This window comes from Oncorhynchus masou, chromosome 5, assembly GCF_036934945.1.
Source record: "Oncorhynchus masou masou isolate Uvic2021 chromosome 5, UVic_Omas_1.1, whole genome shotgun sequence".
NCBI classification, from domain to species: Eukaryota; Metazoa; Chordata; class Actinopteri; order Salmoniformes; family Salmonidae; genus Oncorhynchus; species Oncorhynchus masou.
The window spans coordinates 17109717-17137398 of NC_088216.1; the positions used below are offsets into that span (position 1 = coordinate 17109717).

At 45.8% G+C, this 27682-nt stretch overlaps 2 protein-coding genes across 2 annotated transcripts in view; both read right to left on the bottom strand.

The window, feature by feature from the left end:
* Positions 1 to 20: 20 nt before the first annotated feature.
* Positions 21 to 12782, bottom strand: LOC135535101 (beta-1,3-galactosyltransferase 2-like). The gene is made up of 4 exons (XM_064961827.1): positions 12692 to 12782; positions 3468 to 3939; positions 3116 to 3322; positions 21 to 2778 (listed from the first exon to the last, which is right to left on the bottom strand). Exons 1-4 carry the CDS (start codon positions 12721 to 12723, stop codon positions 2380 to 2382), a joined length of 1110 nt encoding a protein of 369 aa, XP_064817899.1. The 5' UTR covers positions 12724 to 12782; the 3' UTR covers positions 21 to 2379.
* Positions 12783 to 13268: 486 nt separating this feature from the next.
* Positions 13269 to 27682, bottom strand: part of glis2a (GLIS family zinc finger 2a) — a 58708-nt gene continuing 44294 nt past the window's right edge. The window contains exons 3-8 of the mRNA XM_064961818.1: positions 26706 to 26879; positions 25501 to 25700; positions 24098 to 24283; positions 23250 to 23383; positions 17234 to 17352; positions 13269 to 16691 (exon numbers count right to left, since the gene is read on the bottom strand). Coding sequence (XP_064817890.1) covers positions 15964 to 16691; positions 17234 to 17352; positions 23250 to 23383; positions 24098 to 24283; positions 25501 to 25700; positions 26706 to 26879 — 1541 coding nt within the window. The 3' untranslated portion in view covers positions 13269 to 15963. The remainder of the gene's footprint in view (positions 16692 to 17233; positions 17353 to 23249; positions 23384 to 24097; positions 24284 to 25500; positions 25701 to 26705; positions 26880 to 27682) is intronic.

Genomic DNA, 27682 nt, shown 5'->3' on the forward strand with positions numbered 1-27682 from the left:
AACTCCTTTCATTGTGGAACAGGGAGTTGAGAACAGAACAGAACTCCTTTCATTGACAAAGGAACAGAACACAACTCCTGTCGTTGTGGGAGTTGAGAACAGAACAGAACTCCTTTCATTGACAAAGGAACAGAACACAACTCCTGTCGTTGTGGGAGTTGAGAACAGAACAGAACTCCTTTCGTTGACAAAGGAACAGAACACAACTCCTGTCGTTGTGGGAGTTGAGAACAGAACAGAACTCCTTTCATTGACAATGGAACAGAACAGAACTCCTGTCGTTGTGGGAGTTGAGAACAGAACAGAACTCCTTTCATTGACAATGGAACAGAACAGAACTCCTGTCGTTGTGGGAGTTGAGAACAGAACAGAACTCCTTTCATTGACAAAGGAACAGAACACAACTCCTGTCGTTGTGGGAGTTGAGAACAGAACAGAACTCCTTTTGTTGACAAAGGAACAGAACAGAACTCCTTTCATTGACAAAGGAACAGAACAGAACTCCTGTCGTTGTGGGAGTTGAGAACAGAACAGAACTCCTTTCATTGACAATGGAACAGAACAGAACTCCTTTCGTTGACAATGGAACAGAACAGAACTCCTTTCATTGACAATGGAACAGAACAGAACTCCTTTCGTTGTGGAAGTTGAGAACAGAACAGAACTCCTTTCATTGACAATGGAACACACCTTATTCTTGTCCAGGTTTTAGTCAACTGTTCTGCAAATAAATTAATTGTGCAATACGTACATAGATGTCAAACAGCATTTGAACAGTGTCATGCTAAGCAAACAGGATGAGAGAGGCTTTGTGTAACAATGTGTGACTTAATATACTGATGCCGATATAAAAAGAAGCTTTGTTGAACAATATATGTAACTTCATTATTCATGTAGATGTCGCTGAATTGAAAAAGAACTCACCCAGTAAAATAAATATCTTATGCTGTTAAATATTTGATACTGTTATATTGGTCTACTTGGTTTGGGAAAGGTCTAGGCCTATTGGCTACTGGTAATTCACTAAGCAAATACATCTTGACAAAACAATTTTTTTTATGTACAGAATAATTTTCCTTTCAATTGTTTTTGAGAGTTAGAGACTGAATCATTCATAATGGATGACTTTTTCTCACCAGTGTTTCTTACAGGTTACCCAACTGGTTTCTAGAACACCGTCTCCCGAATGGTGTCACAACACAATGGAATTTGGCAGACAGATGATCTCTGTAACACAGAGACAAATCTCGTGTGGGCAGAGACAAATCTTGTGTGAACAGAGACTAATCTTGTGTGAACAGAGACTAATCTTGTGTGAACAGAGACTAATCTTGTGTGAACAGAGACTAATCTTGTGTGAACAGAGACTAATCTTGTGTGAACAGAGACTAATCTTGTGTGAACAGAGACTAATCTTGTGTGAACAGAGACTAATCTTGTGTGAACAGAGACTAATCTTGTGTGAACAGAGACTAATCTTGTGTGAACAGAGACTAATCTTGTGTGAGCAGAGACTAATCTTGTGTGAACAGAGACTAATCTTGTGTGAACAGAGACTAATCTTGTGTGAGTTTTGGCCTGTGAAAGTGTTAATCTATCACAAGAGACCAGACAGATGCTGATCCCATCCTCCTGTCTGTCTGGATTTGTTTGGATTCCTGAGATTTGGGATCACAATATCACAGAAGATCCCTTTGCAAAGTATGTTCCACCATTGTAAATTAAGACTTTGAAAGTAAAATATCACATTCCGACAGTTCAGAACTACTCAATGACCTAACTTCATCATCCCAATCAGCCCCACCACCACCCATCTTTATTTCCCACCCTACCCAATGTCATTATGGGTAATTGAGTCCTAACCAGGTGCCCCAGGTGCCTTTTCTTTGCATATCTCAACTCCCCCCAAGAATGGGGTTACAGCCAAGGTCAGTCATTATCAACATTGAAGAAATTAGGGTTAAGTGCCTTGCTCAAGGGCACATCGACAGATATTTTTCACCTTGTCTGTTAGGGGATTTGAACTAGCAACCTTTCAGTTACTGGTACAACCCTAGCCGCTCAGCTACCTGCCCCTCGGACACGGATAGAGTCCCTGAAACTTAGTACTAGTACCAGAGTCAATGTCCGCGCGGAAATTGAATACGCGTAACATAAAAATTCCCATCGGTCTGTTTAAGCTGGAGATATCTGCTTTATTACATGGGCTGCATCTCAATCCACCACATGCACCGATGTCAGCCTTCCACATCTGAGGTGGAAGGTGGCAGAGCTACAGCTGTGTTTCTTTCATCAATATATACAGGTATATATATCTGTTTGGCTACCTAAAGACTTAGACTCGACCTTTAGGATGAAAAATACCAAATGGACACTAGATCAGTGACAGGGTGAACCATGTGTGTTCTTCAGGTCCATCCAGTATTCCACTATCTGGGACGAGTGGCTCAAAATATAGGTGATGACTTTGGAAAATTCACAGCGATTGTACTTGCCGAGATAGGCCTTCCATTGCCAAGGATCTGGTGAGTTTGTGGGCGAGAGGCCCAGTTTCTTCATACAGGCGCCAACATAGGCGTCTTCTATATTAAAAGGCTTGATGTCCTTGGATACCGCCACGAACCTCTCCGGCAGGTCGTTGGAGAAGACGTATCCCATACCAAGTGTGTAGGTCGGGTATCGGTCGTCAGCTAACATCTCCACCGGAACATACCATTTGGAGTTGGGGTTCCGGATGACCGGTCGATTCCACATCAGCATCCCCGTCAGGTAGTTCACCTTGGGAAATAGGGAAGGAATTTAATCTTTGTATAGAATTATTAAAGATTTAGAAGGTGAAAAAAAAGAATAAACTTAGTAAGTCAGACAGACAGACAGACAGACAGACAGACAGACAGACAGACAGACAGACAGACAGACGTTAGTCAGACAGACAGACAGACAGACAGACAGACAGACAGACCAGACAGACAGACAGACAGACAGACAGACAGACAGACAGACAGACAGACAGACAGACAGACAGACAGACAGACAGACAGACAGACAGACAGACAGACAGACAGACAGACAGACAGACAGACAGACAGACAGAGTAAAAAAAATTAAAATTAACCTTGGGGACGTCCGGTCTCAGCAACATAGTCATCAGGTTCTCTACGTTCAGGAACATGTCTGAGTCGATCTTCATGGCGTAGGTGGCATTGGTGCAGTGGGTGGCCAGCCAGTCCATAATCACCATGGTCTTAATGGTGAGGTTGAGGTAAGAGTCCAGGAAGTTGCTCTGGAGTAGATCATGATGCACTTGGCTCTCCTGGTTCACCTTCAAATCAAAGTCAAGAGTCAAGACAAAGTTGAGTCAAAGTCAAAGTTAGGTCAGCTCAAGTCACAATCAAATCAAAATCAAATCAAACTCTATTTAAATAATAACCCCAACACTAAAAAAAGCTAAAACAATCAAGACCAACCTTCTCCTGCAGCTCCTGGGCAACTGGTCCTCCAGGAAGTCCTAGCATGAATAGAGTCTGTACCTTCTTCCCCTGCACCAGGGTCTCATTACCCCACGTCCTGCGGATGGCGTCCCTGGCGGCCAGGTTACCGGGCGCCACGGGGACTATCAGCACCAGGAACGGGGTCTGGTTATTACACTTGTCTGGTTCATCTACGATGAAGTGGTAGTTACGAGGGTAGCCAAAGTGGTAGTGATTGGTTGGTAGCGGACGTATGGTGGTTGAGGGTGGTCCAAGGGGGCGGTCGGGGTTGGTCCATCTATGGTAGTATGTATACAGTGATAGGTTTTTCCACCAGTCTGTCTGGGAGAATCTGTCAGGACAACCTAAGAGGATGATCATGATGACCGTGGACAGGAAGAGGAGGAAGATGAAACACGGCCGCACCAGAGACCGCAGTGGTCGTACAGGGCTCTCGACCACAACTTGACTAAATGGGAGAAGAAGAAAATAGAGGTTAGATTGGTAGATCAACATGGTCGCATTAGTATGGAAGAGTATTCGGCCAAGTGAAGATAAACATTTAATAAACGGCGATGGGTGTTGGTTTTTGATGATTTCGAGAATGAAGTGTCAATATTTCGAGAATAAAATTAAAATGTAGTTTCGAGAATAAAGTCAACATTTTGGGAATTAAGTTGACATTTTGAGAATAAAGTCGCAGTTATATTTATATTCATATTTATATAGGGGATGTGGTTAACTGCAAGCCTCCCTGGCTCCCTGTTGCTGGTGAAACTATACTTTAGAATTGGCTTTAGTAACAACAAACTCCTTTCTCCTTTAGCACATCATAATAATATTATTATAAGTATTAGGACCGGAGGAACCACAGAAGTCTGTGTGGTTACATACAGTGCATAGGTAGAGAGTGGGTTGTGTGTGTGTATGCAAGTGTGCGTGTGTGACACACAAAACGATATCGCCAAGGCAATACCATTCTACCGAACGGCCATGGTGCGTTGCCAGACGCGAAGAGGTGCATGCATCAGTCCAGGTCATGGTGCGTTGCCAGACGCGAAGAGGTGCATGCATCAGTCCAGGCCATGGTGCGTTGCCAGACGCAAAGAGGTGCATGCATCAGTCCAGGTCATGGTGCGTTGCCAGACGCGAAGAGGTGCATGCATCAGTCCAGGCCATGGTGCGTTGCCAGACGCGAAGAGGTGCATGCATCAGTCCAGGTCATGGTGCGTTGCCAGACGCGAAGAGGTGCATGCATCAGTCCAGGTCATGGTGCGTTGCCAGACGCGAAGAGGTGCATGCATCAGTCCAGGTCATGGTGCGTTGCCAGACGCGAAGAGGTGCATGCATCAGTCCAGGCCATGGTGCGTTGCCAGACGCGAAGAGGTGCATGCATCAGTCCAGGCCATGGTGCGTTGCCAGACGCGAAGAGGTGCATGCATCAGTCCAGGCCATGGTGCGTTGCCAGACGCGAAGAGGTGCATGCATCAGTCCAGGTCATGGTGCGTTGCCAGACGCGAAGAGGTGCATGCATCAGTCCAGGTCATGGTGCGTTGCCAGACGCGAAGAGGTGCATGCATCAGTCCAGGCCATGGTGCGTTGCCAGACGCGAAGAGGTGCATGCATCAGTCCAGGTCATGGTGCGTTGCCAGACGCGAAGAGGTGCATGCATCAGTCCAGGTCATGGTGCGTTGCCAGACGCGAAGAGGTGCATGCATCAGTCCAGGTCATGGTGCCCTTCAAATTCGCTATAAAGTTGTCTTCAATCCCCTGCATATGCCAACACTATGCATACTATACTTTAGAGAATAACAGCTTGGCCAGCAGCCTATATGTTGAAACGAAAGGTTAATTTACACATTTGTGTGCAATGGCATGAATGTTTAATGTAAACTACATTTATTATCTTGTGAATGTAGGTCACGAGTTGTGTGGGAAAGGATTGCGGGTCCCTGTAGGGAAGCACCGATGGAAACCTTCGGCTACCATCTGACCATGTCAGATCAGTGATTCTTTCTTTATAGCATATAGCCTATCATCGTCTATCTAATAGGCTTATATTTAGATCAATGATTATTTTAAGAAAGGGAGAATTAATTCCTTGAATATATTCAAACAGTGCCTCAGATTAGCTGGTTTGCGCGTGCAGGAGTGGGCAATGAGTTGCATCTCGTCCTACAGACACTTGGTGTAACACCCTTCTTCATGGTTTATGCCTCCCGCAGCCGTTGGATAGGCCTATAATTTACTTTCACTAGCCCACATTAACGCACGATTAGCCTACAGGCTAGGGTACTCACTCGAGTGGGCCGCTATAGGTTAATGGTTTATGTCTCAGGATTCCAGTTTTATACGGGGTGCTGCTCACGTGCTCCAGATTCCAAAATAATTCGTTTTATACGGGGTGCTGCTCACGTGTCCTACTTGCCGACATTTGTTAGAAGGATAGTTGCCATACGGGGGGGATACTACTGTTAGTAAAGCACAATGGTCGCTTTAACAGTTGCCATTAAGCACCGAATTTTTGCAAAGTTTTTGCCTTAGGCTACGCAGCAGAACGTCGAAGCAAATTCTGAGGGCATACGGACAGGGACTCAGATCACAGTTGTCTTTGCAATCAGTGACAGTGCCAAGATCGTGATTTTGTGCGTGCAAGTGATTGATAAGCATTAGTGTGCAGTGACGCCTCTTTGAAAGAGTGTATTAGATCATTAGATTGGTGGCCATTTGTTTGTTTTGCACAAAACTTTTTACCACACACACACACACCTGCAAACACACACAACCCGCCCGTCTCCACACGGATTTGGATGAAATACCTCATCCATGTCCGTGTGGATCCTCCTGGAAACACTCAATCTGTGGCACAACCTCTTCCAGGTCTTAATAGTTATTTATCATCTGGTTATTATGTGCTCAAAGAGCAAGGATTTCCTTGTTACTAAAGCCAGTTCTAAAGTATCGTTTCAACAGTCATCTAACTCAGGCATTTCAACAGTGGGCATACAGCAACAGGGAGCCAGGGAGGCATGCAATTAATAACCCAATACATACTTTCATTTGGAATTATAACCACGCCTCCTTGCTCGAATATTGCCATTATTCTACAAAGATTGCCACTTTATTCTCAAAAGATTGCCACTTTATTCTCAAAAGATTGCCACTTTATTCTCAAAAGATTGCCACTTTATTCTACAAAGATTGCCACTCTATTCTCGAAAGATTGCCACTTTATTCTACAAAGATTTCCACTCTATTCTCGAAAGATTGCCACTCTATTCTCGAAAGATTGCCACTCTATTCTCGAAAGATTGCCACTCTATTCTCGAAAGATTGCCACTCTATTCTCGAAAGATTGCCACTCTATTCTCGAAAGATTGCCACTCTATTCTCGAAATTGTGTTTTGACTTTATTAAAAAAAAACAACTTTATTCTCAAAGTATTTCAAGTTTTAAAGTACTATCTGTGAAAAAAAAAATCAAAGGACCACCCCCATCACCATTAAAAAAATAATGTTTTACTTGACCCTAAGGCCCTACAGAGGGTAGGTAGTGCGTCCGGCCCAGTACATCACTGGGGCAGAGCTCCCTGCCATCCAGGACCTCTATTTCAGGCGGTGACAGAGGAAGGCCCTAAAAATTGTCAAAGACTCCAGCCACTGAGTACTATTCTGTTAAAATAGACTGTTCTCTTTGCTATTGCACTGCAAGCGGTATCGATGCACCAAGTCTGAAAACAAAGGACCCTGAAAGCTTTTACCCCCAAGCGGCAGGGTAGCCTAGTGGTTAGAGCGTTGGACTAGTAACCAAAAGTTTGCAAGTTCGAATCCCCGAGCTGACAAGGTACAAATCTGTCATTCTGCCCCTGAACAGGCAGTTAACCCACTGTTCTTAGGCCGTCATTGAAAATAAGAATTTGTTCTTAACTGACTTGCCTAGTAAAATAAAGGTAAAAAAAGCCATAAGACTACACACACAACTCAACTGTCTCTACCTACAGTGTGTATCTCACCACAAGGACTTGGATGAAATACACTACATGACCAGAAGTATGTGGACACCTGCTCCTCAAACATCTCATTCCAAAATCATGGGCATTAATATGGAGTTGGTCCACCCTTTGCTGCTATAGCATTCTCCACTCTTCTGGGAAGGCACAGAATCATATAGAATGTCACTGTATGCTTGCCTGAACCATGAAAAACAGCCCCAGACCACTATTCCTCCTCCACCAAACTTTACAGTTGGCATTATGCATTGGGGCAGGTCGTGTTCTCCTGGCATCCATCAAACCCAGATTCGTCCATCGGACTGCCAGATGATGAAGCGTGATTCATCACTCCACCAATGGCAGCGAGCTTTACACAACTCCAGCCGATGCTTGGCATTGTGCATGGTGATCTTAGGCTTGTGTGCGGCGGCTCGGCCATGAAAACCCATTTCATGAAGCTCATGAAGCTCACTACGAACAGTTATTGTGCTGATGTTGCTTCCAGAGGCAGTTTTGAACTCGGTAGTGAGTGTTGCAAATGAAGACAGATGATTTTTACCCACGACGCACTTCAGCACTCGGCGGTCCCGTTCTGTAAGCTTGTGTGGCCTATCACTTTGTGGCTGTTGCTCCTAGACTTTTACATTTGACGATAACAGCCCTTACAGTTGACCAGGGCAGCTCTACCAGGGCCGGAATTTGATGAACTGACATGTTGAAAAGGTAGCATCCTATGACGCTGCCACCTTGAAAGCCACTGAGCCCTTGAGTATGAGCCATTCTACTGACAATGTTTGTCTATGGAGATTCCATGGCGGGGTGCTACATTTTTTTACACCTGTCAGCAACGGATGTGGCTAAAATAGCCCAAATCCATTCATTTGAAGGGGTGTCCACATCCTTGTGGCCATGTAGTGTAGTTAACCAAATAGCTACCCAGACTATCTGCATGGACGCTTTTAGCACTAACTCGTTTGACTCATCAAATACACTGCTGCTACTGTTCATTATCTATCCTGTTGCCTAGTCACTTTATCCAATATTTACATATCTAAATGACCTCGTACACCCGGAACATCGACTTGGTACTGGTACCCCGTGTATATTGCCATGTTATTACCTCGTACCCCTGCACATCGACTCGGTACTGGTACCCTGTGTATATAGCCAAGTTATGGTTTCTCATTGTGTATTTATTCCTGGTGTTATTATTAATTGTATAATTTCAAAAATCTTGTCTCTGCATTGTTGGGAAGGGCCATAAGTAATAATTTAATTGTTAGTCTACACCTGTTGTTTACGAAGCATGTGAAAAATACAATTTGATTTGATACTCTTCCGTACATTAGAACCTGTCAAAATAGTGATATATAAATGTCTCATCTGTCATTCATAAAACTATATTTGCTTAGGTTGCTTGGCTCTACCATTCCTTAGAATATAGCTGCTCTTCGAGAGCAGTGGTTCCCAACCCTGTTCCTCCAGTTCCCCAACAGTACACATTTTCATTATAAGCCTGGACAAGCACACCTGATTCAACTTGTCAACTAATCATCAAACCCTCAATGAGTTGAATGAGGCGTGTCTGTCCAGGGCTACAATGAAAATGTGTTCTGGAGAGAGTACTGGAGGACTAGGGTTGGGAACCTGTTTTAGAGGATGGGTTAGGCATAACTATTTTTGCATGTCCTTGACTCCCGTCCTCTTGCCACGCCTCGTTCTCAAAAGCCATTGGTGGAGAAAGTCAGAGGGGCGTGACCCTCTACAGTGTTGAATAAAAATGTAGTTAGTGGTCGAAGTGTTTCGATTATGCATTGAGGGCAATTGAGCGTTAATAAATTGTCGATATCCTGTATGCCTTCCCACCTATAGCCCGTGAAAGTCAGCATGTATAGAATGCAATAATTTACTCATATTTGCCTTATTCTAATAATTGTCATGTCAAAAAAATATATATATTATTGGTCACATACACATATTTAGCAGATGTTATTGCAGGTGTAGAGAAATGCTTGTGTTCCTAGCTCTAACAATTCACAACAATACACACAAATCTAAAAGTAAAAGAGTGGAATTAAGAAATATGTAAAAATTAGGACGAGCAATGTTGGACTGGCATTGACAGAAATACAATAGAATGTAATACAGTATATGCATATGAAATTAGTAAAGCAGTATGTAAACATTATTATTAATGTGACTAGTGTCATGATGTGTGTTTTGTCCGATATATATAATATAGGCCATTATTGTGAATAAGAATTTGTTCTTAACTGACTTGACTCGTTAAATAAATTAGAAATCTAAAAAAAAACAAGTGACCAGTGGTTCCATGTCTATGTATATGGGGCAGCAGGGACCGCCAGGTACCGCCAGGCACCGCCAGGTACCGCCAGGCACCGCCAGGCACCGCCAGGTACCGCCAGGCACCGCCAGGTACCGCCAGGCACCGCCAGGTACCGCCAGGCACCGCCAGGTACCGCCAGGTACGTGCCATGGAAAAACCTACACTCTTGTAGATCTGAAATAATTGGATGGTGAAACTTGCCAGCCAACCAGAAAAGCAAGGCAAAACAACATTATTGAAAGTCAGGACAATCATTGTCCGGCAAAGAAACATGACTTTTATAGTTGAAAAATAATCAATTGTTGCAATAAAGAAAGTTCGACAAAAGAAAATTCCACTGCTGTGGAACGGATAACAATGTCAAGCTTTAGAAAGTGTTTTCTATGTCTGCCACAGTGGAGGCTGCTGAGGGGAGGATGGCTGAGGGGAGGATGGCTTAGGGGAGGATGGCTGAGGGGAGGATGGCTGAGGGGAGGATGGCTTAGGGGAGGATGGCTGAGGGGAGGATGGCTGAGGGGAGGATGGCTTAGGGGAGGATGGCTGAGGGAGGATGGCTGAGGGGAGGATGGCTGAGGGGAGGATGGCTGAGGGGAGGATGGCTGAGGGGAGGATGGCTGAGGGGAGGATGGCTGAGGGGAGGATGGCTGAGGGGAGGATGGCTGAGGGGAGGATGGCTGAGGGGAGGATGGCTGAGGGGAGGATGGCTTAGGGGAGGATGGCTGAGGGGAGGATGGCTGAGGGGAGGATGGCTGAGGGGAGGATGGCTGAGGGGAGGATGGCTGAGGGGAGGATGGCTCATAATGAGGGCTGGAGCAGAGCCAATGGAATGGCATCTAACTGTGTGTTTGATGCTATTCTACTCATTCGCTCCAGGCATTACCACAAGCCTGTCCTCCCCAATTAAGGTGCCACCAACTTCCTGTGATATGCCATCTGCCATGTCGCAATGACTTTTTTTAGCAACATTGCTTTCTTCAAATTAACCTGGGTCAATGGAAACCTGCCTACAGTCAGGGAATGAAAAGGCGGGAAACCCAGCGCACATGTAGGTAGAGATTATTGACGTAGCCTACTGTTAGACCAAAGAAGTCATTCGTATCTATCTACAGTGAAGTAAACGATCCTTTCCAGTCAGTCTACTTAAAAGGTTGTTTACTGTCAGCACAAATACTGTATTTACATTTAACTCAAAGTTAATCTACTCTTGGGGTGTATTTTGTCTACGCTATACGTTATTCAAACCCTACCTTTCTTATTTTGAAAAATACAGTGCATTTTACCGTAGTCTTCTACTTGACTCGGAAACGGTGTCACGCCCTGGTCGAAGTATTTTGTGTTTGTCTTCATTTATTTGGTCAGGCCAGGATGTGGCATGGGTTTTTGTATGTGGTGTGTTTGTGTCGGGATTGTAGCTTAGTGGGGTGTTCTAGTTAAGTCTATGGCTGTCTGAAGTGGTTCTCAATCAGAGGCAGGTGTTTATCGTTGTCTCTGATTGGGAACCATATTTAGGCAGCCATATTCTTTGAGTGTTTGGTGGGTGATTGTCCTTAGTGTCCTGATGTCCTTGGGCTGTGTTTATTTACACCAGTATAGGCTGTTTCGGTTTTCGTTACGTTCTTTGTTTTGTAGTGTTTGTAATTGGTTCGTGTTTTACGTTTGTTTATTAAACATGGATCGCAATCTACACGCCGCATTTTGGTCCCACTCTCCTTCCCAACTAGAAAGCTGTAACAAACGGTACCCCTTGTATATAGCGTCATTATTGTTATTATGTATCTTTTTTTCAAACTTTTGTTTATTTAGTAAATATTTTCTTAACTCTATTTTCTTACAACTGCATTGTTGGTTAAGGGCTTGTAAGTAAGCATTTTGCGGTAAGGTCTACTACGCCTGTTGTATTTGGCGCATGTGACAAATAACGTTTGATTTGATTTGGACTTATTTGCATATTTTTATCTTTGAAGTGACTGACCATGTTACTGTCAAATCACTTAGTGACAACTACTGTTGTAAATATAGCTTTATAAATACAACAAAGATACCATCTTTAATACACTGTACAGCTAATTTAATGTATTTCAATAAGTACATAATAAGTATATAAAATTAAGTATATACCTGCACATATTCCACATCATTACATACATTCTTCAGCTATGTATTCTTCTCCTTAAAGGGTAATTTTCTCAGAACGCCAAACATATTTATGACTAGGGCCAATAGAAATGGCCTGATGTCAACATATTCTATGTAAATGTTACCCTATTCAAATCTATGGCTTAGGTTCTACAGTAGACACTGTCTGTCTAAAGTTAAACATGTAAATACATACAGAAGTATGATCTAGTTAGTAACTGGTTACTTTAAATCACTCTTATTCTGCAGCCAATGTAAAAATGGCTTTACAGATAAATGGGATTGATTGAGTAAGCAATGTGAAGCGCACATATATGATCCTCTTACCTTTTGAACCTACCATGTACATACAATTTGGGACATTTACTGTTAAACTGGACCCTATTGGCTAGAAGTAACGTGTAGTTGATCTAGTTAGTAACTGGTTACTGTAAAGCACTGTTAAACTGGACCCTATTGGCTAGAAGTAATGTGTAGTTGATCTAGTTAGTAACTGGTTACTGTAAAGCCCTGTTAAACTGGACCCTATTGTCTAGAAGTAACGTGTAGTTGATCTAGTTAGTAACTGGTTACTGTAAAGCCCTGTTAAACTGGACCCTATTGGCTAGAAGTAACGTGTAGTTGATCTAGTTAGTAACTGGTTACTGTAAAGCACTGTTAAACTGGACCCTATTGTCTAGTGCTGGTTGATTGTAGTCAGTTTATCCTGAGAAGAGCAGAGAGATGTCATTGGCTGTGCTTGCTTACCGTTTACATCCATTTCCTCCTTGTTTCTCCATGAGTGCAGACAGTTCCCCTCCTCAGAGAGACCATGGATCCTTGTGGCAGTGACTGGTGAAGAATAGAACACCCCTCCTGTGTGTGTACGACCAACCCAGGACAATCCCAGCACCTCCCTGTGTTTCAGGTCTATCCAATAGAACACACTCCAGGTGGGCTCTGAGCCTCACACGTCAATGTGTCTATGCTGGAGTTGGTGTAGTTTCACGGGTGTTCTGTAGCCTACAGGGTAGGGTGAGTGTGTGACAGGGGAAGGGCAGAGGAGGGCAGGAGGAGAGATGAGGAAACAAGTGTGTGTGGGAGGTTGGGGGTTGTGTCTGTGTGTGTGTGTGAGAGAGAGAGCGCCTGCTTCGGTGTTGTAAAGTGTTATGGTTTTGTTGACTTTGGACGTTGTCAGGCTACAAGGGGAAACTTTCTTTCTTACACTGATTGCAGACAGTAGGCCTAAACACACACACTCACTCACACACTCACACAAGGCATAACACGCTACTTGCCTACAACCCAGGAGAGTTGATGAACACACACACAGGTGACACAACAATGCCACTTAATTTGTTTATCTTTGTTTATTGACGTCACGTCTTCGTCATTAATGACACATTCAGTTTAACAGTCCTCGTAAAAAAAAAACTGAAAGCACACAATGCTATGATATCACCAATCACACCTTTTGTCATCTATAAACAGTCATGTAAAGCGTTGACCCTTTGGAACAAATACCTACATTTGCATTACATGTACCTGTACTTCATTGAATGTGCTGTGTGTATTTTCAGTATATGTCACTTCTGATACATACCAGGCACTTGGAAACATAAGAATACATCATAATAATTGCAAATCTTAATGTGCAAACGAGGATAAGAAATGATATCAGATGCTGGCCTGCAATAGGGAGGCCATAGTGTCATGTTAACCCTTTGTGCATATGTAGACTTCATATGTACATTCACCTCTGTCCTAGTTGTACTTTCTGTGTTCCTCAATATGGGAACCTGTAGTCTCGGGTTTTTCCCAATCAATCTTACAGTTCCTGGTTTGTAACTACATTTAAATTCAACTGGCATGGTCGAGTTGCACGTTGTTACATTGTACTTACAACAACGACTAAGTATTATTTTGAGTGATTTGTCTGTGAATAAATACAAATAATGAAGCTATTATAAGTACTACACAGTTATGTACACCCTTCTGTTTAGATTGGGTCTACTTATCTAATCAATAAAACCTGGGTCAAATACCAATCCCTAACTTGGCCAGTAATACTGGATGCCAGGTAAGTTGTGCAGACCAAATACCAATCCCTACCTTGTGTTGGATAAGCTATGAGCAAATAATACTTTTGAGGTTTGTCGGCTTTATTGAGAAATGTCTGTCGCACAAAGGGTTAATGCGTCATCGTTGGGTTTGTAGATCCTGACATAGGATCCTTGTCTTTGTATGCGCTCCAAATGGCAACCTGTTCCCTATGTAGTGCACTACTTTCTTTTTATACCAGGTCTCTGGTCAAAAGTAGCGCACTACATAGGGAATAGGGTGCCATTTGGGACACACCCATTGTCACCAAGTGACAAAAGATAGAGGAACAACTTCAACATTCAACAGAAACGTCTCGTCTTAACCAGAAAGACAAATAAAACGTGTTTTACTTGTTTGCAGAAGTGATGAAAAGACACGTCATACCTATACAAACTGTTCCACTCATTACCTTGTAACTTCAGGAGTCTATTCCCTACAGAAGATTTTAAAGGCTGTTTGCTGTTGGGAGCACACCAGATTTTATCCATTTGTAGGGTGAAAACATACAAGATATAGGTTATTTTAAGCTTAATTCATTCAACGTTATTGAATTTGATCGTCAGTCATAAAGCATGAGGTATGCGACTATGGCACACTATTCCCTTTACAGTGCACTACCTTTTAGGGAATACTATACAGGGACAGGGTGTCATTTCAGATGCAGCCTAGGTGTGTGAAGCCACTGCAGGTCAAGTAGGTTGGTTGAGGGGAGAGGAAGGTGCGGTTCATTGTCATCGAAACATCATAGCCTTTCTTAGCCAAACCACACCTCTGTCGTCCTGGCAACCAACCTTACAACTATGCAGGTGGCAGTCACATGACAATGGGAACTAAATACCACATTCTTAGCTCAGAGGACCCCAGGGTAACCGGGTAACATGAGTGAAGGCTACCCCTAGCCCTGCCTGTGTAAAAAAAAAATATATATATAACAAAGGCAAATCCTAAACTTCCAGTTACATTTGAACTTAGTCTCCCATTGTCATCAATGTTTGACTAAAGTGGAAGTTAGAATCCACCCCATAGACGCATGTAGAACGTAGTTTGACATACGACATGCTTCAACAAGACTGTGTTTGCTCTGTAGTGTGTGTACCACAGATTTCCACTGACTACCTTGTAACCTTGGGAGCCTATTCCCTACAGGGGATTTTAAAGGCTGTTTGTTGTTGTGAGTCTAGAGACTGAGTAGAGGGGGAGAAAGGAGAATAAAGTTGGCTGATCTAAGGTCAGTTTCGCATTTTCTAATGGTTAAGGATGGTAAGCTGACCCAAGATCTGTGGCTACAGACAACGTCCACACAGAACAATTCAGTTCTGATGTGAGGCTAGAAAGATTAGACAAAATGTACCTGACTCTCTACCTCCCCCTGGTGGCCATAATAGTTAAATACACTGATATAAAAGCCACTGTTATAGTGACTATAGTAGCTGTTATCAGTTATAGTCCATAGGGTCTTTGCTGCATACAAATGATGACTAACAAAACACACAGGAGCATATTACCTCAATTCTCTCAACTGCTGCTTCTTCTTTACATCATAATGGTGATTACATAAAGCCAACTGTGTTGCCACACAAATCATTTGGGAATGTCAATTAGGGATGTCCATTGGGAAAAGTCCATTGAAAAAGTCCATAGGGAATGTTTGAGGTACATTTCCATAGTTTTCTTGTTTTCTTCAGCCTGCTGTTACTGTTCTGTGTTGAAATGATCAGAGTTTTTTATGTCTGAAAAGGAGAATTACCTTTGACCCCCACACAGCTTTTATAAAGCACCTAACCCTCCCCCTCCCCCTCCACACACACCAACTTTCAGCTCCGAGGCATCGTTTAGGCACAAACACACACAGAAACTTACACACACACCCTGTCCCTTGATCGTAGCAACAGGCGTGTGAGCACGTGTCCCAAGCTGAGCACACACACACCCTGGCCCTAGCTGACAACAGCTGGTTTGAGCACCAGTGCCCCAGGGGATTGAATCACCACCCAGGAGGGGAGGTCCCGCCCCGCCCCTGTCCCTCCGTACCCTCCCGCAGACAAATTCAATACCTCATCCTCCCTCTCCTCTTCACATCCGTCCTCCTCCTCCCCCTCCCTCCTGCTCTCCCCTCTCCCTAGCCGCCCCAGACCCATGGAAGCCAACCCAAACACGGATGCAGTCGAGAGTCCAAACGGGAGCAGGGAGGAATCACACCAACCCAATCCCCCACCTCCACTACCTAGTGAGAACAAGGAGGCTCCAGGGTGACCTAGTCTGCTGAGATCCAGGGGGCCACACATGGCCGAGAGAGGCAGCGAGGCCCCTAGATGGTGGCCCCCTAGGAGAGAAGCCATGGCGGCCCCTCCTGGGATGATAATATGGGCCCCGCCGACATAGCCCATCTCTGAAACCCCACCACCGTTACCTCCGTGGAGACCTGCCCCTTTGAGGAACACACCGAGCCCGGCTGAGGAGGCCTGTTCCTGGGTCGCGACGAAGTGTCCGTGGGCCTTGATGTGTTTGCGGAGGGAGCTGGGGTCAGTGTAGCGTTTAAGGCAGCCAGCCATCTTGCAGTAGTATGGCTTGTCGACGTAGTGGGTGCGCGTGTGCTTGAAGCGGTCGCTGGAGTTGGAGTAGCGCTTGCTGCAGCCCTCGTACGGACAGATGTACGGCTTCTCTCCTGGGAGAGGGAAAGAGGAGAGAAGGATGGATGTGAATTTTCATGTCAACTGACAGATCTTCAGATTTTGGAATGCATATGGTATTAGCATTTCTTCTTGGACAGGCATGCCAGAAAAGCATATTTAAATGACGGTGTGCATTAAAGAATATATGCCGGTGTGTGTGCGACATGTATGCATGCCTTTAATCTGACCCAAAGTACCCCACAACCACAATAAAAAAAACACTGCGAGAGGTTCTGACAAAGAGACATAACAGCACAGCGGACTCTTACCCCCGCGGTTTCCTAACCCCGCGAGACAGCCTTTAGAGGGGAAATAAACAGCTGTTCTTTAGCAAAAAATAACCCAACTGACCTGTGTGTGTACTGACCTGTGTGTGTACTGACCTGTGTGTGTGTGTGTACTGACCTGTGTGTGTGTGTGTGTACTGACCTGTGTGTGTGTGTGTGTGTGTGTGTGTGTGTGTGTACTGACCTGTGTGTGTGTGTACTGACCTGTGTGTGTGTGTACTGACCTGTGTGTGTGTGTGTGTACTGACCTGTGTGTGAGCGTGTGTGTATCTTGAGGTTCTCCAGGCGAGAAAAGCTCTTGTTGCAGGTGGGACAGTGGTGAGGCTTCTCATTGGTGTGAGTCCTGATGTGGATCAACATCTTGTACCTGGGGGGGATTACACACACACACACACACACACACACACACAGAGTGAATAAAGCTTTACACACATATATACGGTGGGGAGAACAAGTATTTGATACACTGCCGATTTTGCAGGTTTTCCTACTTACAAAGCATTTAGAGGTCTGAAATTTTTATCATAGTTACACTTCAACTGTGAGAGACGGAATCTAAAACAAACATCCAGAAAATCACATTGTATGATTTTTAAGTAATTAATTTGCATTTTATTGCATGACATAAGTATTTGATCACCTACCAACCAGTAAGAATTCCGGCTGTCACAGACCTGTTCGTTTTTTTTTAAGAAGCCCTCCTGTTCTCCACTCATTACCTGTATTAACTGCACCTGTTTGAACTTGTTACCTGTATAAAAGACACTTGTCCACACACTCAATCAAGCAGACTCCAACCTCTCCACAATGGCCAAGACCAGAGAGCTGTGTAAGGACATCGGGGCTAAAATTGTAGACCTGCACAAGGCAGGGATGGGCTACAGGACAATAGGCAAGCAGCTTGGTGAGAAGGCAACAACTGTTGGCGCAATTATTAGAAAATGGAAGAAGTTCAAGATGAAGGTCAATCGCCCTCGGTCTGGGACTCCATGCAAGATTTCACCTCATGGGGCATCAATGATCATGAGGAAGGTGAGGGATCAGCCCAGAACTACACGGCAGGACCTGGTCAATGACCTGAAGAGAGCTGGGACTACAGTCTCAAAGAAAACCATTAGTAACACACTACGCCGCCATGGATTAAAATCCTGCAGAGCACTCAAAGTCCCCCTGCTCAAGCCAGCGCATGTCCAGGCCCATCTGAAGTTTGCCAACTGGATGATCCAGAGGAGGAATGGGAGAAGGTCATGTGGTCTGATGAGACAAAAATAGAGCTTTTTGGTCTAAACTCCACCCGCTGTGTTTGGAGGAAGAAGAAGGATGAGTACAACCCCAAGGACACATTTACATTTACATTTAAGTCATTTAGCAGACGCTCTTATCCAGAGCGACTTACAAATTGGTGAATTCACCTTCTGACATCCAGTGGAACAGCCACTTTACAATAGTGCATCTAAATCATTAAGGGGGGGGGTGGTGAGAAGGATTACTTATCCTATCCTAGGTATTCCTTGAAGAGGTGGGGTTTCAGGTGTCTCCGGAAGGTGGTGATTGACTCCGCTGTCCTGGCGTCGTGAGGGAGTTTGTTCCACCATTGGGGGGCCAGAGCAGCGAACAGTTTTGACTGGGCTGAGCGGGAACTGTACTTCCTCAATGGTAGGGAGGCGAGCAGGCCAGAGGTGGATGAACGCAGTGCCCTTGCTTGGGTGTAGGGCCTGATCAGAGCCTGGAGGTACTGCGGTGCCGTTCCCCTCACAGCTCCGTAGGCAAGCACCATGGTCTTGTAGCGGATGCGAGCTTCAACTGGAAGCCAGTGGAGAGAGCGGAGGAGCGGGGTGACGTGAGAGAACTTGGGAAGGTTGAACACCAGACGGGCTGCGGCGTTCTGGATGAGTTGTAGGGGTTTAATGGCACAGGCAGGGAGCCCAGCCAACAGCGAGTTGCAGTAATCCAGACGGGAGATGACAAGTGCCTGGATTAGGACCTGCGCCGCTTCCTGTGTGAGGCAGGGTCGTACTCTGCGGATGTTGTAGAGCATGAACCTACAGGAACGGGCCACCGCCATGATGTTGGTTGAGAACGACAGGGTGTTGTCCAGGATCACGCCAAGGTTCTTAGCGCTCTGGGAGGAGGACACAATGGAGTTGTCAACCGTGATGGCGAGATCATGGAACGGGCAGTCCTTCCCCGGGAGGAAGAGCAGCTCCGTCTTGCCGAGGTTCAGCTTGAGGTGGTGATCCGTCATCCACACTGATATGTCTGCCAGACATGCAGAGATGCGATTCGCCACCTGGTCATCAGAAGGGGGAAAGGAGAAGATTAATTGTGTGTCGTCTGCATAGCAATGATAGGAGAGACCATGTGAGGTTATGACAGAGCCAAGTGACTTGGTGTATAGCGAGAATAGGAGAGGGCCTAGAACAGAGCCCTGGGGGACACCAGTGGTGAGAGCGCGTGGCGAGGAGACAGATTCTCGCCACGCCACCTGGTAGGAGCGACCTGTCAGGTAGGACGCAATCCAAGCGTGGGCCGCGCAGGAGATGCCCAACTCGGAGAGGGTGGAGAGGAGGATCTGATGGTTCACAGTATCGAAGGCAGCCGATAGGTCTAGAAGGATGAGAGCAGAGGAGAGAGAGTTAGCTTTAGCAGTGCGGAGCGCCTCCGTGATGCAGAGAAGAGCAGTCTCAGTTGAATGACTAGTCTTGAAACCTGACTGATTTGGATCAAGAAGGTCATTCTGAGAGAGATAGCGGGAGAGCTGGCCAAGGACGGCACGTTCAAGAGTTTTGGAGAGAAAAGAAAGAAGGGATACTGGTCTGTAGTTGTTGACATCGGAGGGATCGAGTGTAGGTTTTTTCAGAAGGGGTGCAACTCTCGCTCTCTTGAAGACGGAAGGGACGTAGCCAGCGGTCAGGGATGAGTTGATGAGCGAGGTGAGGTAAGGGAGAAGGTCCCCGGAAATGGTCTGGAGAAGAGAGGAGGGGATAGGGTCGAGCGGGCAGGTTGTTGGGCGGCCGGCCGTCACAAGAAGCGAGATTTCATCTGGAGAGAGAGGGGAGAAAGAGGTCAGAGCACAGGGTAGGGCAGTGTGAGCAGAACCAGCGGTGTCGTTTGACTTAGTAAACGAGGATCGGATGTCGTCGACCTTCTTTTCAAAATGGTTGACGAAGTCATCTGCAGAGAGGGAGGAGGGGGGGGGAGGGGGAGGAGGATTCAGGAGGGAGGAGAAGGTGGCAAAGAGCTTCCTAGGGTTAGAGGCAGATGCTTGGAATTTAGAGTGGTAGAAAGTGGCTTTAGCAGCAGGGATGCTTTTTCCACAGGGATGCTGGCCCATGTTGACACCATCCCAACTGTGAAGCATGGAGGTGGAAACATCATTCTTTGGGGATGCTTTTCTGCAAAGGGGACAGGACGACTGCACCGTATTGAGGGGAGGATGGATGGGGCCATGTATCACGAGATCTTGGCCAACAACCTCCTTCCTTTAGTAAGAGCATTGAAGATGGGTCGTGGCTGGGTCTTCCAGCATGACGACAACCCAAAACGCACAGCCAGGGCAACTAAGTAGTGGCTCCATAAGAAGCATCTCAAGGTCCTGGAGTGGCCTAGCCAGTCTCCAGACCTGAACCCAATAGAACATCTTTGGAGGGAGCTGAAAGTCCGCATTGCCCAGCGACAGCCCCGAAACCTGAAGGATGTGGAGAAGGTCTGTATGGAGGAGTGGGCCAAAATCCCTGCTGCAGTGTGTGCAAACCTGGTCAAGAACTACAGGACGTGTATGACCTCTGTAATTGCAAACAAAGGTTTCTGTACCAAATATTAAGTCCTGCTTTTCTGATGTATCAAATACTTATGTCATGCAATAAAATGCAAATGAATTACTTAAAAATCATACAATGTGATTTTCTGGATTTTTGTTTTAGATTCCGTCTCTCACAGTTGAAGTGTACCTATGATTAAAAATTACAGACCTCTACATGCTTTGAAAGTAGGAAACACTGATGATTTTGCAGGTTATCAAATATTTGTTCTCCCCACTTTAAGTGGTGAATATACACTGAGTGTACAAAACATTAAGAACCCCTTCTTGATATTGAGTTGCATCCCCCACCCTTTTATTTTGCCCTCAGCCTCAATTTGTCAGGGCATGGACTCTGCTAGGTGTCCAAAGCTTTCCACAGGGATGCTGGCCCATGTTGACTCCAATGCTTCCCACAGTTGTGTCAAGTTGACTGAATTTCCTTTGGTTGGTGGACCATTCTTGATACACACGGGAAACTGTTGAGCGTGAGAAAAACAGCAGCGTTGCAGTTCTTGATGCACTCAAACCGGTGCGCCTGGCACCTACTACGACACCCTGTTCAAAGGCACTTCAAAATGTTGTCTTGCCCATTCACTCTCTGAATGGCACACATACACAATCCATGTCTCAATTGTCTCAAGGTTTAAAAATCCATATTTAACTTGTCTCCTCCCCTTCATCTACAGTCGTGGCCAAAAGGTTTGAGAATGACACAAATATACATTTTCACAAAGTCTGCTGCCTCAGTTTATATGATGGCAATTTGCATATACTCCAGAATGTTTTGAAGAGTGATCAGATGAATTGCAATTAATTGCAAAGCCCCTCTTTGCCATGCAAATGAACTGAATCCCCCAAAAACATTTCCACCGCATTTCAGCCATGCCACAAAAGGACCAGCTGACATGTCATGTCTCTAATTGACACAGGTGTGAGTGTTGACAGGGACAAGGCTGGAGATCACTCTGTCATGCTGATTGAGTTCGAATAACAGACTGGAATCTTCAAAATGAGGGTGGTGCTTGGAATCATTGTTCTTCCTCTGTCAGCCATGGTTACTTGCAAGGAAACACGTGCCGTCATCATTGCTTTGCACAAAAAGGGCTTCGCAGGCAAGGATATTGCTGCCAGTAAGATTGCACCTAAATCAACCATTATCGGATCATCAAGAACTTCAAGGAGAGCGGTTCAAATGTTGTGAAGAAGGCTTCAGGGCGCCCAAGAAAGTCCAGCAAGCGCCAGGACCGTCTCCTACAGTTGATTCAGCTGCAGGATTGGGGCACCACCAGTACAGAGCTTGCTCAGGAATGGCAGCAGGCAGGTGTGAGTGAGGCGAAGACTTTTGGAGGATGGCCTGGTGTCAAGAAGGGCAGCAAAGAAGCCACTTCGCTCCAGGAAAAACATCAGGGACAGACTGATATTCTGCAAAAGGTACAGGGATTGGACTGCTGAGGACTGGGGTGCTTTTCTCTGATGAATCCCCTTTCCGATTGTTTGGGGCATCCGGAAAAAAGCTTGTCCGGAGAAGACAAGGTGAGCGCTACCATCAGTCCTGTGTCATGCCAACAGTAAAGCATCCTGAGACCATTAATGTGTGGGGTTGCTTCTCAGCCAAGGGAGTGGGCTCACTCACAACACAGCCATGAATAAAGAATGGTACCAACATATCCTTCGAGAGCAACTTCTCCCAACCATCCAGGAACAGTTTGGTGATGAACAATGCCTTTTCCAGCATGATGGAGCACCTTACTATAAGGCAAAAATGATAACTAAGTGGCTCGGGGATCAAAACATCGATATTTTGGGTCCTTGGCCAGGAAACTCCCCAGACCTTAATCCCATTGAGAACCTATGGTCAATCCTCAAGAGGTGGGTGGACAAACAAAAACCCACAAATTCTGACAAACTCCAAGCATTGATTATGCAAGAATGGGCTGCCATCAGTCAGGATGTGGCCTAGAAGTTAATTGACAGCATGCCAGGGCAGATTACAGAGGTCTTGAAAAAGAAGGGTCAACACTGCAAATATTGACTCTTTGCATCAACTTCATGTAATTGTCAATAAAAGCCTTTGACACTTATGAAATGCTTGTAATTATACTTCAGTATTCCATAGTAACATTTGACAAAAATACCTAAAGACAATGAAGCAGCAAACTTTGTGGAAATCAATATTTGTGTCATTCTCAAAACTTTTGGTCACGACTGTGCACTGATTGAAGTGGATTTAACAGGTGACATCAATGAAGGATCATAACTTTCACCGGGATTCACCTGGTCAGTCTGTCATGGAAAGAGCAGGTGTTCGTAATGTTTGGTACACTCAGTGTATGTCTTTATAGTAATATGTTAAAAAAGAGTCAGAACATTTTTTATCCACTTTTAAATCTGATTAGGGGCACCTTCATATCTGAAGATCAGAGACCCTCATACCTATGCGCTGAAGAATAAACCCCTCCTACCTGGCGTTGAATCCCCTCCCGTTGCGGGCACAGCCCTCCCAGTGGCAGCAGTACCCAGAATCCTTTTCAGGTTTGACATGATAGTCATTGATGTGATCCACCAGGTCCTGTAATGAGTCAAACAGCAGGTGGCACTAGAGAGCAGAGAGAGAGGGAGGAAGAGAAGGATGAGGGAGAGGTAGAGAGAAGGATGAGGGAGAGGTAGAGAGAAGGGGAAGGAGAGAGAGCAGAGAGAGGGATGAGGGAGAGGTAGAGAGAAAGGGAAGGGGAGAGGTAGAGAGAAAGGGGAAGGAGAGAGAGCAGAGAGAGGGAGGAAGAGAGGGATGAGGGAGAGGTAGAGAGAAGGGAAAGAGAGAGAGCAGAGAGAGGGAGGAAGAGAGGGATGAGGGAGAGGTAGAGAGAAAGGGAAGGAGAGAGAGCAGAGAGAAGGAGGAAGAGAGGGATGAGGGAGAGGTAGAGAGAAAGGGAAGGACAGAGAGAGAGAGAGAGCGAGAGGGAGAATGGGGAAAGAATCCATTTAGACTAGAGCATTTCAGGTAAGTGAACTGGAGCTCAGCATATGATACATGTATATGCTGTGTATGAAAAAGTCATACTCATACTTCCACACATTTGAAGTACATGCTGACAGTTATCGCAGTGCAATTCAGATAGTAATGTGTTCTGAATCGATGGATGGATGTACATTTGTCGGGAACATTATGAGTGTGTGAGTACAAAGGAAATACAGGTATAAACAGTAAACTGTTGCGAAGAGTTTTGCAACGTTACGATTCTGAATGCATCCCAGGGTACTCTATCCCATCCACACACACACCCCCTCTCCTGTCCACCTGTCAATCACATACCTTCATCCAATGGCAGGCCAGCTGCTCATCCGATGAGGGATCGGGTGACGCCCGCTTCTCCCCGGGCTGACCAATGAACATGGAGGAGGGCAGGTTGAACCCGCCCCCTGTGGTCCCGATTGGCAGGAAGATCTGGAAGCCCTGCGGAGAAGCACCGCCTTCCAGGTAACGAGGGAGAGCTGCTTCCTGAGAGAGAGAATGATGATGAGAGTGTGTCAACTAAGGGCACAGTCCATCTGTCTGTCTGTCTGCCCATCTGTCTGTATGTCTGCCTGCCTGTCTGCCTCTCTGTCCTCCCATCTGTCTGCCTGCCTGTCTGCCTCTCTGTCCGTCTGTCTGTCTGTTTGTCTGCCCATCTGTCTGCCTGCCTGCCTGTCTCTCTGTCTGTCTGTCTGCCCGTCTGTCTGTTTGCCCATCTGTCTGCCTGTCTGTATGCCATCTGTCTGCCTGCCTGTCTGTCTCTCTGTCCGTTTGTCTGCCTCTCTCTCTGTCTGTCTGTCCATCCGTCTGTCTGCCCATCTGTCTGTCTGTCTGTCCGTCTTTTACCCCTCCAGCCCTGTTTTAAATCTGATTAAGTGAGAACCACAGTATGCCTGTGTGCAGACAGCGTGCTGGCAAATTAGATTCACTACAGATTTAATTCACTTCTGTCCACTATGTGTGGAGTGTATTCACTAATCAACTATCCCACATTCTGACCGGACTGCCTGCCACACGTAGACACATACGCACTCACACACTCCCTAAGAAGAACCTCTATACTAAGAACCTCTATAGAGAGAACTCTCTTCTCTCTTACTAAATCTTTTTTTCCCTTCAGACACAAAATAGGTCAGTTATGTTTTAAGTAAAACTGTCCCCATTCAATTTTTTCAAATGTTTCTCACACCATGGGCTGTATTCACAAAGCGTCTCAGAGTAGGAGTGTTCATCAAGGATCAATTCTGCCTTTTAAATCATAATGAATAAGTTAGAGGCTCCTACTCTGAGTGTCTTTGTGAATACAGCTTACATACAGGCTCACCCGGCTGTCACCCCACCCATCATTGCACATTGGTTTGACTCAGAGTAGGATCAAGTTGCCCCTACACATACTGACCTAAGATCAGTTTTACGTTATACTCCTGACTATGTTATGCTTGTATAAGCTGATCCTAGATCTGTAGCTAGGGGCAACTTCTTCCTCCCTGTCACACACGCACGCACCAGTGGAGACTGCTGAGTGGAGGACAGCTCATAATAATGTCTGGAACAGAGTACATGGATTGGCATCAAACACATGGAAACTACGTCTGATGTATTTCATACCATTCCACTTATTGCGCTCCAGTCATTACCATGAGACCGTTTTCCCTAATGAAGGTGCCACCAATCTCCTGTGGCACGCAGACACACTGACTTACCCTGGAGTAGATGGGTGTGGCTGGGCTGCAGCTGGGTGGGTAGTCCAGGGGTGAGGAGGGGGAGGCAGAGGGGGAGGATGCATGGCGGGAGGTGGAGGAGGGAGAGGGGGAGGGTGCTTGTCGGAAGGAGGGGGAGAGACTCAGGTCCATGGCAGGGGGGGTGCAGGAACCTACCCTCTCCTGGTGGTACAGGGGGGTACCTGGTGGGGGGAGAGGGGGTGAGGTCAGCATTGGTTAGCAAGGCTATCTTTGGTTAGCGAGGCTATCGTTGGTTAGCGAGGCTGTCGTTAGTTAGCGAGGCTATCGTTGATTAGCGAGGCTGTCGTTGGTTAGCGAGGCTATCATTGGTTAGCAAGGCTGTCGTGTGTTAGCGAGGCTATTGTTGGTTAGCGAGGCTATCGTTGGATAGCGAGGCTGACGTTAGTTAGCGAAGCCATCGTTGATTAGTGAGCTTATCATTGGTTAGCAAGGCTGTCGTTGGTTAGCGAGGCTGTCGTTGGTTAGCAAGGCTATCATTGGTTAGCGAGGCTGTCGTTGGTTAGCAAGGCTATCATTGGTTAGCGAGGCTGTCGTTGGTTAGCAAGGCTATCATTGGTTAGCAAGGCTGTCGTGTGTTAGCGAGGCTATTGTTGGTTAGCGAGGCTATCGTTGGATAGCGAGGCTGACGTTAGTTAGCGAAGCCATCGTTGATTAGTGAGCTTATCATTGGTTAGCAAGGCTGTCGTTGGTTAGCGAGGCTGTCGTTGGTTAGCAAGGCTATCATTGGTTAGCGAGGCCGTCGTTGGTTAGCAAGGCTCTCAATTGTTAGCAAGGCTGTCGTTGGCATAATACTGAGTGTTCAGCTGCAGTCTGCAGTGCCACTCTGCTGTCCATAATGACACACTCACACTCCATAACGACATTTTAAGTGTATACAACAGCGGGTAATGAGAGGAGCATGATGTTGATTTGAGACATGGTCCATGTCCCAAATGGTACCTTTCCCTACATAGTGTACTACTTTTAACCAGAGCCATATGGGCCAAGTGCACTGTAAAGGGAATACAGTGCCACTTGGGACACAGCATGGACTCACTGGCCTCTAAAACAATGAGAAATGAATAGAGGGATTTATGTGTGTGTGGTGGGGGATAGTGTGTGTGTGAGAGAGAGAGAGCGCGAGAGAGAGAGAGAGAGAGAGAGAGAGAGAGAGTGTGTGTGTTTACCTGGAGAGGGAGGTGGTGAGGGGTAGGTCATCGGTAGGTTACGTAGCAGACGTTGTCGTGTGGCACTGAGGGGGGCGCAGATGGAGGCCGAACATGCCCTCTTTCCCAACCTGACCCTCCCATTGGCCTGTGGAAGCTTCAGGTCCAGAGGCTCGTCCAATGATACCATGGCAACTATAGTATTCCCACCCACCAGTAGAGAAGGGACAATCATAATGCTCATTAGTGAAGGCCATAACCAGTTAAAGAATAACAAACAATCACATTTCCACTAGTAGGACAGGAGTTTTTCTAACCATCTGACATGACTAGGAACAACTCTGGTCTTTCCTTTAACTATTCCCCAGTCAGATCAGCTGATCAGCAACAACTCTGATCTTTCCTTTAACCTTCCACTTTTCAGGGAAGTTAGGAACAAATATACACAGGCAGTTAGGAAAGCTAAGGCTAGCTTTTTCAAACAGAAATTTGCATCCTGTAGTACTAACTCAAAAAAGTTCTGGGACACTGTAAAGTCCATGGAGAATAAGAGCACCTCTTCCCAGCTGCCCACTGCTCTGAGGCTAGGAAACACTGTTACCACCGATAAATCCACTATAATTGAGAATTTCAATAAGCATTTCTCTACGGCTGGCCATGCTTTCCACCTGGCTACCCCTACCCCGGTCAACTGCCCGGCACCCTCCACAGCAACCCACCAAAGCCCCCACCATTTCTCCTTCTCCCAAATCCAGATAGCTGATGTTCTGAAAGAGCTGCAAAATCTGGACCCTAGCGCTAGACAATCTGGGCTAGACAATCCGGGCTAGACAATCTGGACCCTCTCTTTCTAACATTATCTGCCGAAATTGTTCAACCTCTCTTTCGTATCGTCTGAGATTCCCAAAGATTGGAAAGCTGCCACGGTCATCCCCCTCTTCAAAGGGGGTGACACTCTAGACCCAAACTGCTACAGACCTAAATCTATCCTACCTGTC